A 15,663-nucleotide genomic window follows, 5' to 3' on the forward strand; every position below is an offset into this window, starting at 1 on the left:
ATGGATCCTGTCATATCTAGCCTCGTGAGGCCTGTGGTTCCTCCGGCATTAGCTTTTGAATCTGGCTATGTACCTCTATCCTTGTGTTCTGGTGTGAGCTCTAATGGGGTTTGGTTTTTCCCCGGTGTTTTAGTGCTTACTGAGCTCCCGAATGAAACTATTGGTATTTTTTTTGGTCTGCCCCTGCCTTTTCCTCGTCCTCGTTCTCGTCCTCATCCCCTCGCCATGGTTGTAGCTCCACCGGCGTCTTCATACTAACATATGCCGAGAGCCAAGAGAGAGAGCCAATTACGACAAAGAGTTCTTATTTCCTTTTCTTAATACTAAAACTAACACTACATATCCTCCATCACTATTTATCTTTTTTCTCTCTTTTTTTGAAATTTTATCTTTGTCTTCTATTATTTATTTGTGTTTTAAAAAAACTGAAAATATTTAAATACACTACCCAATTAATCATGTTTCTTTAAAACTTTCCTCACACTAATACACATTTAAGTAAATGGAAGATGAAAAGACTAATTTTTTTCACTTTTCTTAGTTGTTTATATTTACTTAGCCTATAAAATAAAAATATTAGAGTATTTGTAACCAACAACAATGGGTTCCTTTACTTTGCCCTCTTCTTCTGATGATGATAATGAATTTACGGGTATCAAATTCCTTTGTTGAGATGTCCAACGAATTTCTAGGTCTTGATTCTTACACTAAAAAAAAACAGAGAGTATCCTTCGGAAGATATTGGTGTAAGGAAAAAGGTCATGTAACAAAAGTTTCTCTTCAAAATAAAAGACTTTTCGAAAAAATGTTGCCTCTGCCGCTGAGATGTCCAATGAATTTCTAGCGTTGTGATTTCTTTACGAAAAGAGAAAGAGAGAGTATCTTGTGATCCTTCTGAAGATATAAGCGTGAGGAAAAATTTCACGTAATAAAAAGTTTCTCTTCAAAATAAAAGATTTTTTGAAAGAAAGTTGATTCCTCCTATAAGGAGATGAACATTGAGAGAAAAATTATTTTTGTTGAGAAACTTGTATGAAGAGTGATTAGTGTCTCAAAGGGTAAGAATAATTATTTGGAGAAATAATCAATCTATTTATGGAATTATATCAAATTAGGAGAAGAATAAGTATCTTTCTAACTCCTTTTTTTATTTTATTTTGTTTTAACTTTTTTATGTGTCTTTACTTAAAGTTTATTTGTTTTTATTTATCTTTAATTAATTAAAGTTTAGCTGGCATTATTTTTTTCAACTTCTTTATTTTACTAATTTCTTTCATCTTTTATTTTATCTTCTTTTTCTGTCTTTAATTAAAGTTTATTTATATTTTTTATTTATTTTTAATTAAATTTTATCGACATTTCCTCATATTTTTGTTAATATAATTTCTCAAATATAAAGTTATTCTTCCAAAGGAAATTATGCCTCAATTTTATTTTATTATTAGTTTTTGGAGTTTTTTTTTTTAATTTCAAAAGACTAATGTTTTTTAAAGAAAGTAAGAAAAAAAAAACTCAAAGATGACCATATTTAATTCCTATCATCATCAATGCTATTAATTTCTTTCACTTCATTCCCTTAATCTCATCATTAATATTATTTAGATTATTTCCTTAAATCACTTTTTTTCTTTATATTTTCTATTAAAGCTTATTTCATTTTTAATTAAATTTTATCAACATTTTCAATATTTTTCCCTTATATTTTTATCAAAATAATTTCTCAAAAATAAATTTATTCTTCCAAAAGAAATATGTTTGTATCGACCTAAACCGTATTTCGTGAAACTAAGTTATTCGGACCTATATCATCCCACCATAGCGGGAATAATCCTGCCATAGGGGCACTGCCATTGCAGGATAGGAGCCCGCCATGGCTGGATAATCAAAAACAAAATTGAAAGACGCAAATTCTTATTTTTTTCCCTTCATCCCTTAAGTGTCAAAATAGACGAGGGTCACCCAAAAACCCTCAAAAGGCTGCTCTAGGCTTGGGAAGGATATGGGGAGGAGAAATTCTAATGCAAGAAAGGCTACAACACACGGATTCCAGGCCTTCCCCCATTGTTTTGTTGTCCGGAAGTCAGGAATCGTTCTATAATCCTTATACAGCTTCTTGGCACTAGGTAGGCTAGGTTTTCTTTATTGAGTAGTTGATAACTCGTTCCCACCGCCTAATATATTGTAAGTCAAATTAAGATTTCATGTTTAGGTCTTCAGGCACGAAATTAGGAGGATAGTAAGTGTGGTCCCTGTAGTTGAACTAGTGTGTACTGTGTGGGTGGACTTATCCCCTGAATTTTGGGATAGGTGATGGTTTGTCCATCAATGTTATATATGCATGTTAACTTCTTAGTTGTCTTCATGCATGTATGTGAATAGGGAAAGATGAAATGAATCTAATGAAATTACTATTTGTGATCCATAGCATGCAAGGAACCTGTTAACTGATTGTACGATACAAATATGTAAATCATTGATTGTGGTGCTGATTGTGGTTGAATGGATCATGTGTCATGTTTCGACACATTATTGGATCGGGTGTCATATTTCGACACAATATTGAATTGGGTGTCATGTTCCGACACATTATTGAATCGAATGTCACGTTCCATTACAACAAAAACAACATTTAGTGGCAATAAATAGACACATTAATAAAGAGTGTTAAAGTCTTTACCAGCATTAGTTAAGTGTCATTAGATCCAATGTCGCTAAAGCCTTTAGGACATATACAAAGAGTGTTAATTGCCGCTAAAAATACATATTTAGTGGCAATTGCTAATTAATTGCCATTAAAGCTCATTTTTGATGTAGTGTTCCGACACATTATTAGATTGGGTGTCACGTTCCGACACACTAACAACTTGGACGCGGGTTCCATGAGAGGACCATTGTTGACTGATTATCTGTGAATGAATATGATTTCCTGTGCCATAACTGAGAAATTGACAGAACTGTGATTGATCATGCCCATCCTGTGTACTAATGGATATGAGAGAACCGGAAGTCCGAATGTTACTAATTTCCTCTTGTGATGATGTTATTTGTGTTGCTATATTGTGGTTGTTAAGTGTGTTCTGTATCCCAAGTATGAGGAGGTGTGAGAGTAAGAGGCAGAGTCGTGGGAATGATAATGAATGACTAGAATCTACCTTGGGAAAGGGGTTCATTCAGAGTGGTTAGTGAGCCTTGTAATGGTATACTATGTGGTCAAGGGCCGAATTGTTGTGGTGGAGAATCGTAGGTGTGTAGTAAGTTGGTTGGTCGGATTGGGGGCGATGTGTGTTTCTGAAACTCCTCTATGTGTGATAGAAAGGTTAGGCCTTTATCTAAATCAGAATTGGTAGCGATGGAAATATAAGTACAATACTGTGTTGTTCCCTTGTTATGTTTAAGACAAAGAAGGTGGTCAAAGTGTAGGTGCAAAGGTTAGTTGAGTAATTTTCCTTATAGCATGTTTCTGGTTGATTTCTTTATATTACGTGGTGGGTATCGGGTTGATCGATGATGCCTACTAGTACGTGTTGCTAGTACTGATACTACTCTTGATATGCTACTTGGCATAGTCTGGTTGTAAGGTGTCATGACCTAGACCATCGTGATTGACACCCACACTAACCCTCCGGTGGAAGAACCATTAATACTAATTAGCTAACCCAAGAACTAAACATTTAAAGATACGGAAGAACGTTTAAATGTCTAAAGGAAAGGAAAATAGGGAGTTCTCATAAACTCCAACAAAAGTCTAACAACCAAATGCGGAAATAATGCCTATAACCTGAAAGTCAATGTACCAAAACTCTAACAAGGATCATAAGTCTAAAGGAAATGGGTACAACCCAATTAAACATAAGAAAGTCTAAAGTACTAGTCTAAGTCCGAAGATGTGGACGTAAACAAAAAGAGAACTCATGGCAGCCTAGAAGAACTGGCTCACCTTTGAATTCGAGTGGATCACTGGTCTTCTAAACGAGGTATGTCAATAGCTGCCTGAAGATGCCCTGTACTCAACAAAGAAAGAGCAAGCACAGTATCAGTACACAACCACAGTGTACTGGTAGGATCACGCGACTATCCCAATAGATGAAATATATATAAGTCATTATAACAATATAAACATGCATGCACCGAACATATACAATATCAATTATCACTTACGAATAATGCACAATTTCACAAATCTCAAAGATATACAGTTATGTCAAGTCAATGGTCCTCTCATAGAACATATACCCAAACTGTTAGTGTACCGGTACGTGGTAGCTGATCCAAGTTAGTGTACCGGACGTGACATCTGATCACATATATGAGCCAGAACGTGGCACCCGATCCAAGTTAGTGTGTTGGAACGCAACACCCGGTCCATTCGATAAGCCACAATCACAATCACAATGTACATTCTCATAATCATACAATCAAGTCATGATTTATGGCATACAATTATTCAATCATCCTCATTTACAATTAGTATGATCAATAATGTAACATTCGCATACACACATGCATTATTATGAAGTAATTACCAACATACATAATACAACATGAAATCACAATCATCACCTACCTCAAACAAAGCTTGAATCCCCTAAGAAACTTGATTCTTCCCTTTACAGATTCTTTCCGCTAGTTCTTAGTCTACAAACAATCAATATATCATGAGGATCAATAAACAAGACCTAATTACCCGGATCATAATTAATATTAACAACCCTAGGTCGAACCCTCGGTCCTCATTCCCAAATTAGGGCTTTTTCCACCATCTAAACAACTCTAAAACCCTCCCCCAACAATAATTACCCATGAATTTACATTCCACGGATCGAACAAACTGATTTGGGGAGTAAAATCCTTCCTTTTAGCACCAACTTTCGTGGAAAACTGTCAAGAACTTGTCTGGGGTCGTCTCCTAGCTCTCAAGAATGAAACTTACAGAAAATAACGATTTTGGGGTTTATTTCCGACTTAATTCGCGACTGGACCGCCATAGTGGCCCCCATCCACCCACAGCAGCCCCGCTCCTAGCGGCTTGCACGGATACATTGAGCAAATTTAAGAGTTTTAAACCCCCATTTCACAACACACCTTCACCCCATGACACTCAACAACTACCCTTTCATGCTAAGATCAGTTTTGAGAGTTCTACTCTCCCGAATTCAATTACCTAAAGTCGTACGGGTTCCTTAACGTCTTCGATATCTACTCATGTGATCAAATTCATAATTAGATCTCCCATTTGCTGACATATTTCCCTAGACTTCACTGACTCCGATTTCGTCCAAATCTAGACTAGGTTGGGATATTCCAAGTTACTACCAAAAAGTTTTCCGGCCCAAAATTTTCCCCCGTTGGCTTTTCCATAACGACGGGAACAGGTCATTACAATAGATACCTGAATCACAACAAAGTATTCGAAGTTACTACCAAAAAGTTTTCCGACCCAAAATTCGAGTGACAATTTAGAAATAAACAGCTAAAGTGAGAGTAGAGTAGTACCTGAATCGACGAACAACTGGGATACTTGTCTCGCATGTCTTTCTCGGTTTTCCACGTAGCTTTCTCAACTGGACGATGCTTCCATTGAACTTTCAAGGACTTAATATCTTTGGTCCTTAACTTTCGGAAATCACGATCAAGAATTGTAATCGGTTCCTCCTCATATTGGAGGTCTTTGTCTAACAACATTGAGTTTCACTTAATGATTTAATCCCCGACACGATGATATCTCTTCAACATGGATACATGAAACACTGCATGAGCTCCAAATAAGTTAGGTGGTAAAGCCATTTTATATGCCACTGGCCCTACACAATCAAGAATCTCAAATGGACCAATGTATTTAGTACTAAGCTTTCCCTTCTTGCCAAATCTCATCACCCCTTTCATTGGTAATACTTTTAGAAGAACATTCTCACTAGTCTGAAATGTCATGTCTCTTACCTTATGGTATGCATACTTTTTCTGTCTACTTTGGGCAGCTAAAAGCTTAGCTTGAATACTCATCACTTTTTCTTGAGCATCCTTCACTAAATCAACCCCAAAGGTTTCACATCTATAGCCTCGAACCATCCTATGGGAGATCTACATCCCCTCCCATAGAGTGCCTCAAACGGTGCAATATATATGCTAGAGTGATAACTATTATTATAGGAGAACTCACACAAAGGTAGAAACTTATCCCAATGTTCCCCAAAGTCAATCACACATGCCCTCAACATGTCTTCTAACACTTGAATAGTCCTCTCTGACTGTCCGTCCGTCTGTGGATGGAAAGTTGTACTAAAAGTGAGTTGTGTGCTCAATTCATCATATAGTTTCCTCCAAAACTTAGATGTGAATTGCATACCACAGTTTTAGCTGATAGGAAGGGGAACTTTGTGCGGCCTTACCATCTCCTTTACATAAACTTTAGCCAATTGTTGAGCATTATAATCTATTCTGACCAGAATAAAAATGGGCTGACTTAGTCAATCAGTCAACCACTACCCAAATAGAATCAAACTTTCCCAAAGTCTTGGGAAGACCAACCACGAAGTCCATAACTATCATTTCCTCCTTCCATTCAGGAATTGGCATTCTCTGAAGCAAACCTATAGGACTTTAGTGCTCATACTTTACTTTTTGGCAATTTTGATACTTAACCACAAACTTTGTCATATCTTTCTTCATGCCAGGCCACCAATAAAGTTGCTTCAAATCTCGGTACATCTTGGTCACACCCGGATGAATGGAATATCGCAAACCATGGGATTCTGTCAACAATTTCTTAATCAAGTCGCCCACTCTAGGAACACAAATCCTTCCTTTAAAACTGAGCACTCCTTCCACATCAAGAGTGGTCTCTTGTGCCTTAACCGACACTGTTTTATTTTTGAGCTCTTTCAAATTGCCATCCTCAAACTGTTTGGCCTTGATCTCCTCAATGAACGTGGCCCTTACCTCAATGCTAGAACCCCAACTTTCTCTGAGATGCCCAACTGCATGAACTTAGACTCCAAGGTATGAATCTGCTTAGCCAAAGGTCGCTTGGATATACTCAAGCAAGCTAGACTACCGATATTTACCGCCTTCCGACTTAGCACGTTTGCCACCACATTAGCCTTGCCCTGATGATACTGGATGGTCACATCATAATCCTTGAGTAACTCTATCCACCTTCATTGTCTCAAATTTAGATCATTTTGAGTAAACACATGTTGCAAGCTACGATGATCAGTAAACACCTCACACTTGACACCATAGAGGTAATGTCGTCAGATCTTAAGAGTGAGCACTATCGCTGCCAACTCTAAATCATGTATTGGGTAATTTCTCTCATGCACCTTCAATTGTCACGATGCATAAGCTATAACATCCTTATCATGAATTAACACAGCACCCAAACCCAAATGGGAAGCATCACAATAAATAATAAAATCCTTACCTTCCACCGGTAGTGCTAGAATAAGTGTCGTGGTCAAAAGAGTCTTGAACTTTTGAAATCTCTCATCACACTTTTCAGTCCATTCAAAGGGTACCTCTTTCTTGGTCAATCTAGTCAGATGTGTGGCGATAGAAGCAAAGTTCTTCACAAATCGACGATAGTAGCTAGCGATCCCCACAAAACTCCTAACTTCAGTCACAGAGCTAGGTTGAACCCAATTCTTAACCACTTCAATCTTTTGGGGATCTACCATTACCCCTTCTTTTGAAACTACATGCCCCAAAAAGGCAATCGATGTCAACCAAAATTCACACTTAGAAAATTTTGCATACCACTTTTGTTTCCGTAGAACACCCAGAACAATATGGAGATGGTCGACATGATCTTCCTTACTTTTCAAGTAAACCAAAATGTCATCAATAAATACTATAACAAATGAATCAAGAAAGGGTTTGAACACACCATTCATCAAACTCATGAAAGTTGCAGGCGCATTTGTCAACCCAAACGACATAACTAGAAACTCGTAATGCCCATAGCGGGTTCTAAACGCCGTCTTGGGCACATCCTCAGGACTAATTTTTAATTGATGGTAACCAGACTTTAGATCAATCTTAGAGAAAACTGATACACCTTGCAATTGGTCAAAAAGATCATCTATTCGAGGAATGGGTACTTGTTTCGAATGGTGACCCTATTCAATTGCCCGTAATCTATATACATCCTCATACTACCATCATTTTTCTTAACACATAAGATAAGAGCACCCCACATGGAAGCACTAGGACGAATGAAGCCCTTATCAAGTAGCTCTTGGATTTGATCCTTAAGCTCTCTCAACTCCACCGGAGCCATGCAATATGAAGGGATAGAAATGGTGCGGGTACCAGGTTCCAAATCAATGCAGAAATATATATCCCTATCCAAAGGCATACCAGGCAAATCAATAGGAAACACTTCTCTAAATTCTGACATCACAGGAATAGACTCAATAGAGGGAAACTCAACCTTAATATCCCGAATATGTGCCAAATAAGCCCAACAACCCTGCCCTACCAGTTTCCTAGCCCGAATGGAGGATATGATTTTAGCTGGCTTAGGCTTGTACACCCCTTCCCACTCTAATTTTTCCCTACCAGAATTGCCATTTCTCCGGCCTCTACGGCCTCGCTGATATCCTCCTCATATGCCCAAATTCTCCACAATTTTAACAGACATAATAACTTAACAAAGTAAGCATCGTTGCTATTGTAGTAGTAGTATCATGACCCTCTTTGATATACCCTCAATCTAGGAAATCGCAGTAGAGATTCTAACTTCAATTGTCGCAGCATAATTTCATCATTTACTAAGCAACCCATACATGTTATGACAACAATACTAAATGCATTTTCCATAGTAATGGTGTTCATTATCCAGTTGTCCCTTACGAAACTTCTTGAATGTTGTCACCTATAACCTCGAATCTGTAAATCCGAAGTTAATCACTTCATAAAGCGACGAATTTGCTCTATGTTCATGAACTCATCTCTCCTCTTATCCCTCAAAGTTCAGGGTATATACTTCTGCGTACAGAAAGCTATAAAATGTTTCCCAAGTCATGAGTAGTGCATTTACTAGTCGACACTCAACATGAGACAACCACCACATTTTCTATTATTGGTGTTGTTGTTTCCACTTTACAACTCAATTACTAACCAGATACGAGATAGAATGAAGAGATTCAGCTACCAATTTGTATCACCTGGATACCAATTGGATTCAAGTCATAGCGCGAAAGGAGACAAAATAAACAGAGAGATTTCCTAAAGTCATATAGCCTCTCGAAGAAAAGTACAGACGTCTCTGTACCATTCCGCGAGAATCTACTTGACTCATTTTGGTACACCGAGATCAACGAACCTAGGGCTCTGATACCAACTTTATCATGACCCAGACCATCGTGATTGGCACCCACACTAACACTCCGATGGGAGAACCATTAATACTAATTAGCTAACCCAAGAACTAAACATTTAAAGATACAGAAGCACACTTAAATGTCTAAAGGAAAGGAAAATAAGAAGTTCCCATAAACTCCAACAAAAGTCTAACAACCAAATGCGAAAATAATGCCTAGAACCTAAAAGTCAATGTACTAAAACTCTAACAAAGATCATAAGTCTAAAGGAAATAGGTACAACCAAATTAAACATAAGAAAGTCTAAAGTACTAGTCTAAGTCTGAAGATGTGGATGTAAACAAAAAGAGAACTCATGGCAGCCCAAAAGAACTGGCTCACCCTTGAATTCAAGTCGATCACTGGTCTTCTAAACGAGGTTTGTTAGTAGCTGCCTGAATATGTCTTGTATTCAACAAAGAAAGAGCAAGTGCAGTATCAGTACACAACCGCAGTATAGGTACACAACCGCAGTGTACTGGTAGGATCACGCGGATATCCCAATAGGTGAAACATATATAAGTCATTACAACAATAAGAAACATGCATACACTGAACATATACAATATCAATTATCACTTACGAACAACGCACAATTTCACAAATCTCCAAGATATACAATCCTGCTAAGTCAATAGTCCTCTTATGGAACCCATACCCAAACTGTTAGTGTACCGGTACGTGGTACCCAATCAAAGTTAGTGTGCCGGACGTGACACCCGATCCCATATATGCATCGAAACGTGGAACCCGATCCAAGTTAGTGTGTTGGAACACAACACCCGATTCATTCAACAAGCCACAATCACAATCACAATGTACATTCTCATAATCATACAATCAAGTCATGATTCATGACATACAATTATTCAATCATCCTCATTTACAATTAGTATGATCAATAATGTAACATTCGCATACATACACGCATTATTATGAAGTAATTACCAACATACATCACACAACATGAAATCACAACCATCACCTATCTCGAACAAAGCTTGAATCCCCTAAGAAACTTGATTCTTCCCTTTCAAGATTCTTTCTGCTTGTTCTTGGTCTACAAACAATCAATATATTGCTAAGATCAATAAACAAGACCTAATTACCCAGATCATAATTAATAATAACAACCCTAGGTCAAACCCTTGGTCCCTATTCCCAAATTAGGGCTTTTTTCCACCATCCAAACAGCTTCAAAATCCTCCCCCAACAATAATTACCCATGAATTTACATTCCACGGATCGAAAAAATGATTTGGGGAGTAAAATCCTTACCTTTAGCACAAATTTTCATGGAAAACTGTCAAGAACTCGTCTAGGGTCGTCTCCTAGCTCTCAAGAACAAAACTTGCAGAAAATAACGATTTTGGGGTTTACTTCCAACTTAATTCGCGACTGGCCCGCCATAGCGGCCCCTATCCCGCCGCAACGGCTTGCACGGAAACAGTGAGAAAATTTAATAGTTTCAAACCCCTATTTCACAACACACCTTCACCCCATGACACTCAGAAACTACCCTTTCATGCTAAGATCAGTTTCAGGAGTTCTACTCGCCCGAATTCAATTCCGTAAGGTCGTACGGGTTCCTTAACGTCTTAGCTATCTACTCATGTGATCAAATTCATAATTAGATCTCCTATTTGTTGCCATATTTCCCTAGACTTCAGAGACTCCAATTTTATTCAAATCTAAACTAGGTTGGGAAATTTCAAGTTACTATCAAAAAGTTTTTCGGCCAAATTTTTTCCCCGTTGGCTTTTCTATAACGACGGGAACAAGTTGTTACATAAGGTCATTGATGTTTCATAGGAGAAGACGAATACAATATCCAACAGCTTCTACTTTTCTTCTTTATAGTGGGAGTTGTGTCATGATATTATTCTTTTCACATGACGTATCTTTAGTAGCTCTTGTACATCTTTAGACTAGAATCTTGGGGTTGTTAATTATTCTAGAAATTCAATCTAGGTTTTGTTTTAACTCAGTATCTTGTAAACTTCTTGAATTTTCCGTTTTATGTCTTATCTTCTTAACTTTTCCGCATGATGGAATTGTTTAGGGATTTAACGGTTCTCCTATCTAGGTGTTAGAGTAGGTGCATGCACGGCCCGGTGGGTTGGGTCGTGACAATACCTCAATTTTTTATTTTTGTAGGAGTTTTTTAAAAAAAAAAATCAAAAGACTGATTTTTTAAAAAGAATAAGAAAAAAATATCAATGATGACCATATTCAATTCTTTTCACCATCAATGCTATTAATTTCTTTTACTTCTTTCTCTTAATTTCAACATTAATGTTATTTATATTATTTCCTTAAATCACTTTTTTTTTCTTTTTTTTGGTTCTTTATATTTTCTTTTATTTGTTTATTTCTAGGAAATAATTATTATAACTTCATAAAAAAATTACAAAATCTATTCGTCTTTTTGAATTTTTAGATCATTTCTTTTGCTAAAAGATCTCTCTATATATAGAATATGTATTCTCCAAATTTCTTTCTTTTTAATTTTATCTTAATTTATTTATGCTTCTTTACTTAAAGTTTTTTATTTTTTTTATCTTCCATTAATTAAAGTGTTATTGCTGACATTATTTCTTTCAACTTCTTTATTCTACTAATTTCTTTTTTCTTTTACTTTGTCTTATTTATTTATTTTGTGTCTTTAGTTCAAATTTATTTTATTTTTAATTTATCAAATTTTCAAAAAATAAATTCTTATATTTTAATTAAATAATTTCTCAAAATTTAAGTTATTCTTCCAAAAAAGGATTATGCCTCAAAATTTGTATTATTTTTTGATGTTTTTTTTTTAAAAATTTAGAAGACTAATTTTTTTTTAAAACCAAAATATCAAAGATGACTATATTTAATTTCTATTATCATCAATGCTATTAATCTTTACTTCCTTCCCTTAATCTCATTGTTAATGTTATTTATATTATTTTCTCAAATCACTTTTTTTTTTGTCCTTTATATTTTCTTTTATCTGTTTATTCCTAGGAACTAATTATTATAACTTCACAAGTATTCTAGGAACTTCATATATATATAAACTAATTATTATAACTTCATAAGTATTGCAATTTCTTTTACAGAATTTTATTTGCCTTTTTGAATCTTCTAGAAGATCTCTCTCTCTCTCACATACGCATATATATATATATATAAAGGAAGAGCATAGAGAAGGTAATGTGGCACCTCTCTATGGCCTCCATTTTTATATATTTTTCTCCTTCTCTTGACATTTTTTCTTATTTCTTTCAATTATTTTTTTCTTGCAAAATCATCTTCTTAACTTACACCTCTTCAATTATATAAATTCTATTCTTCAATTAGTATTAATAATATTCATAACTCCCAAACCTTTCATATTCATAACCTCTCAAGTCTTTCATATTCATAACCTCTAATTATATAATGTAGAAGGTTATATTAACACTATAAAATCACACTAAAATTGTTTGTTATTTTGTAGTCATCTTTGGTTGGAGAATTAGTGGCAGACATAGTATAATATTTTTAAGCTTTGACGTGCATTATCTTTTTCAAATATGATCTCATATATTACTTTTAATTAGCAAGTAAGGCTGATATGTCAAAGCATATTTTTATTTCTTCTGGATAAATTATTTTGATTTGCTATCTTTATGATTCTCTTTATAACCATAAAAATGGAGATTCATTTTAGGACTAATAATTTGTTATTATTTTTCGTGATTCTTGTATATGAGATTAAATGAAATCATTCAGACATTGAGATTAATGGATTTTGAGCTATATAGGTTGATTATTTTTTTATTTTTTTAAGTGCTTAAGAAGTAATGTTTCTATTATATTATTTCCTTTTGAATTATTTATGTTTTGTCAAAAATGATTATATGTGTAAAATAATTTGATATGTCTAATATAATTATAAGTCTTTCTTTGTTAAATATTTTTTTATCCTTTTGTTGACAGTTTTTCTTATTTCTTTCAATTATTTTTTTCTTACAAAATCATCTTCTTAACTTATACCTCTTCAACTATATAAATTCTATTCTTAAAATAGTATTAATAATATTCATAACTCCCAAACCTGTCATATTCATAACCTCTCAAGCCTTTCATATTCATAACCTCTAATTATTTAATGTAGAAGGTTATATTAACACTATAAAATCACACTAAAATTGTGTGTTATTTTGTAGTCATCTTCGGTTGGAGAATTAGTGGCAGACATGTTACAGTATTTTTAAGTTTTGAGGTGCGTTATATTTTTCAAATATGATTTCATATATTACTTTTAATTAGCAAGTAAGGCTGATATGTCATAGCATATTTTTGTTTCTTCTGGATAAATTATCTTGGTTTGTTATCTTTATGATTCTCTTTATAACCATAAAAATGGAGATTCATTTTTAGGACTAATAATTTGTTATTATTTTTCTTGACTCTTGTATATGTGAAGAAATGAAATCATCCAGAGATTGAGATTAATGGGTTTTGAGCTATATATGTTGATTTTTTTTTTATTTTTTTTTAGGTTCTGAAGAACTAATTTTTTTATTATATTATTTCCTTTTGGATTATTTATGTTTTGTCAAAAATGATTATATGTGTAAAATAATTTGATATGTCTAATATAATTACAACTCTTTCTTTGTTGAATATTTTTTTCTCCTTTTCTTGACATTTTTTCTTATTTCTTTCAATTATTTTTTTCTTGCAAAGTCATATTCTTAACTTACACCTCTTCAATTATATAAATTCTATTCTTAAATTGGTATTAATAATACTCATAACTCTCAAACCTTTCATATTCATAACCTCTCAGGCCTTTCATAGTCATAACCAATAATTATTTAATGTAGAAGGTTATATTAACACTATAATATCACACTAAAATTGTTTGTTATTTTGTAGTCATCTTCGGTTGGAGAATTAGTGGCAGACATGTTACAATATTTTTAAGCTTTGAGGTGCATTATCTTTTCCAAATATGATTCCATATAGTACTTTTAATTAGCAAGTAAGGCTGATATGCCAAAGCTTATTTTTGTTTTTTCTGGATAAACTATTTTGGTTTGTTATCTTTATGATTATCTTTATAACCATAAAAATGGAGATTCATTTTAGGACTAATAATTTGTTATTATTTTTCTTGACTCTTGTATATGGGATGAAATGAAATCATCCAGAGATTGAGATTAATGAATTTTGAGCTATATATGTTGATTTTTTTTTAGGTGCTTAAGAAGTAATGTTTCTATTATATTATTTCCTTTTGGATTATTTATGTTTTGTCAAAAATGATTATATGTGTAAAATAATTTGATATGTCTAATATAATTACAACTCTTTCTTTGTTGAAATCATACATTTAAAATTATTTGTTTGTATTCGTGAAGATATAACTCCTGAGTTTTTTTCTTTGTAAATAATTTAATTTATTCTCTTTAGGCCTCTATGTAATTCTTAAATAATTATATTATATTATATTGATAACACTCTTCAAAAAATTATTTATTCGGGTAAACTCATCTCTCACTTTTTTGTTGATAATATTAGTTTATTGTGTTTGTGGGATATAATATTTTAAAACATAGAAGCAGAAATGAGTCAATGGATATCGACATGCTACTTGAAGATAACGTACATGTACTTCCATAGTCTGATGGAGCAATTTTTATTAACAAATATGACAGAACATGAGAATGTAAAGTTAATTTATAATTTTGAAAATACAGTTGGTTTTATTAAATATAAATTATTTATTAATGTGTAAAATTGCAGTCTTTAAATTTTTCATTTTGGTTGTTTTTTAGGAGATTTCAAGTTGTTCATTAATAAGTCAAGTTGCAGTTTTTATATTTTTCATTTTTGTTGTTTTCCAGGAGTTCTCAAATAATTTCAAAATTGCGATTAATTTATAATTTTAAAAATATAGTTGCTTTCCTTGCTTTCTATTTACTTATAATAAAATATTTGTCTCAATAACCCTAATTTTATTGTCTTTTCATTTTCTATAATTAATGTTCTTTATTAGTGTAATAATGTACAAATATTACTCATATTATGTTACAAACAAGTCCAAAGCTACATTCTTAATCATCTTAATTATTGTGACTCTTTATTCTTAGAAATTTATTATATTGAACGTAATATTTATTTAAAATGTGAAATATACTTTTGAATATTTATGTGTTTAAGCCAAGGAAAATTAAAAGAAATAGAAATTTGTATGTGTCATATTTTTGAATCTTTTTTGCGTAGTTAATTTTCTCTTTTGTTCTCTTTTATGTTTATTTTCTTACATTCTTTT

The 15,663-nt window shown here is 33.6% G+C and overlaps 1 protein-coding gene across 1 annotated transcript in view; it reads left to right on the forward strand.

The window, feature by feature from the left end:
- The window catches only part of LOC125855801 (uncharacterized), a 39,680-nt gene continuing 24,017 nt past the window's right edge, over positions 1-15,663 (forward strand). The window contains exon 1 of the mRNA XM_049535496.1: positions 1-163. Coding sequence (XP_049391453.1) covers positions 1-163 — 163 coding nt within the window. The remainder of the gene's footprint in view (positions 164-15,663) is intronic.

This window comes from Solanum stenotomum, chromosome 2, assembly GCF_019186545.1.
Source record: "Solanum stenotomum isolate F172 chromosome 2, ASM1918654v1, whole genome shotgun sequence".
Classification (NCBI taxonomy): Eukaryota; Viridiplantae; Streptophyta; class Magnoliopsida; order Solanales; family Solanaceae; genus Solanum; species Solanum stenotomum.